At 47.5% G+C, this 2,091-nt stretch overlaps 1 protein-coding gene across 1 annotated transcript; it reads right to left on the reverse strand.

Moving 5' to 3' along the window:
* Positions 1-286: 286 nt before the first annotated feature.
* Positions 287-1,234, reverse strand: LOC115643088 (olfactory receptor 52N2-like). Its single transcript, XM_030546896.1, has one exon. It carries the CDS (start codon positions 1,232-1,234, stop codon positions 287-289), a length of 948 nt encoding a protein of 315 aa, XP_030402756.1.
* Between the last annotated feature and the right edge of the window lie 857 nt (positions 1,235-2,091).

Here is a 2,091-nt window from a genome sequence, read left to right on the forward strand (position 1 = left end):
GATGATCCAGCAAGTGATAGGGAGAGGGGAGGAGAGGAGGGAGAGACCGGGGCAGCACCTTGGGGGAAGAATCACAGAAGTGGGTGGGGCCTTGAGGGAAGATATAGAACATGGGTGGGGACTTGGGGGAAAAGGTTGGGCAGAGAGCAGGGCTTCAGGGATCCAGTTACCAGTATGTCATGTTGACAACACACAGTAAGGTCAGGAAAAGGTAGAGCTCAGCACCAAGTCACCTCCCAGCTCTGCATGTAGCTCAGTCTAAGAGCCAGTGCACCAGGAGAAAACTTTAGGTCCATTTATGAATAAAGAACCGGAGCAGACTGTCCCAGATCTGTTTGGTCCTCACTCCATAGAAGATAGGGTTTAGCATGGAGGGCACCAGGAAGTAGACATTGGCAATGAGAACGTGGAAATGCAGGGGCACATTGTGGCCAAACCGGTACGTGAGGGAGGAGAAGAGAGCTGAGATGTAAAAGACTAAGATGGTGCAGAGGTGGGAGCTGCAAGTCCCAAAAGTCTTGAGTCGGGCGTCCTTTGTGGGGAGGCTGAAGATGACCCTGAGGATCTGGATATAGGACACGATGATAAAAAGTACATCCATACTGATCACCAAGATTGCCACAGACAGACCGTAGTAACTACTGACACGGATGTCAGCACAGGCCAACTTCACCACGGCCATGTGCTCACAATGTGTGTGTGGGATGATGTTAGTTCTGCAGTATGGCCACTGCCTCGCCAGCAAGACATAGGGCAGTACAAGCATGCCACCACGTAGCCCCGCGGCCAGGCCAATCTTAGTCACAACAGGGTTTGTTAGGATAGTGGAATGTCTCAGAGGATCACAGATGGCCACGTAGCGATCAAAAGCCATGGCGACAAGGATCCCAGACTCCATTACTATGAAGCAGTGAATGAAGTACAGCTGGGTGAGGCAGGCACTGATATTGATCTCCCTGGAATTGAACCAAAAGATTGCCAGCATTTTGGGCAGGATGGATGTGCACAGGACCAGGTCGGTGATGGCCAACATGCAGAGGAAATAGAACATGGGCCCATGGAGGCTCTGCTCCATCTTCACGATGAACAGGATGATGAAGTTCCCCAAGACAGCTATGGTGTACATGGTGCAGAAGGGGATGGAGATCCAGACATGGGCTGCCTCCAGGCCAGGAATGCCCAGCAGGAGGAAGGTAGAGGGGTTGCTGAAGTCGGTTATGTTGGAATCTGACATGGAGTAGGGGAAAAGGTGTCCAGTTTTGAGGCAGAAAGGTGTCTCTTGTATGTACTGTATGTTCCCCTGAGTTCCTTATGTGCCCAAGGTCAAGGATGATGGTTGCAGTACAAATGCCTGGACAGAGAGAGACAATGTGAACATGAGACACCACATGCACTACTGAAGGCTCTTCTCGCTGGTGAAGCAGATTGGTCACTGTTCACACACTGAAAATTGACATTTTCATTATTCAGAGAAATGAATTGTGAACAAATGACCCTACTAATGCCAATTCCATGTTTTATGGTGCACCGTATGTCAATAATTCCTACCCTTCGGAGTCTATGAAACTTTAAAAGACTCCATCAGGAAACGCCAGTATGGATACTGGTTATATGTCATTGTTCATTCATGAAATGAAACCCATGCTAGAGATTCTGTGATGTAGGGAGTTCCCCATTCACCCAGTTGCTCAAAATGTGAGAATAGAAAAAATCTAAACCTTTGACAAACATGTTTTGGGGGAAGCATCCCAACTGGAACACATCTCCAAGAAAAGGCCAGGCATGATCCAGTCTCTATAAAGGATATAGCAGTTTTAAAGGGGATATCTGAGACGGGGGAGGATGCTATATGAGGACTGTTTATTTAAAAGAAGAAAGAAAAAAGGAGGCATGTGGTAGAGGAGAACAATATAAAGAATGTAAGCAATTATATTCAAATGGGAAAACAGAGAACAGTCCCCCACCAGTAATGCCTTTAGACACTAAGGCCTGGTCTACACTACGCATTTAAGCTGAATTTAGCAGCGTTAAACCGATTTAACCCTGCACCTGTCCACACAACAAGGCCCTTTATATTGATATAAAGGGCTC

The sequence above is a fragment of the Gopherus evgoodei genome, unplaced genomic scaffold (genome assembly GCF_007399415.2).
Source record: "Gopherus evgoodei ecotype Sinaloan lineage unplaced genomic scaffold, rGopEvg1_v1.p scaffold_50_arrow_ctg1, whole genome shotgun sequence".
NCBI lineage: Eukaryota > Metazoa > Chordata > Testudines > Testudinidae > Gopherus > Gopherus evgoodei.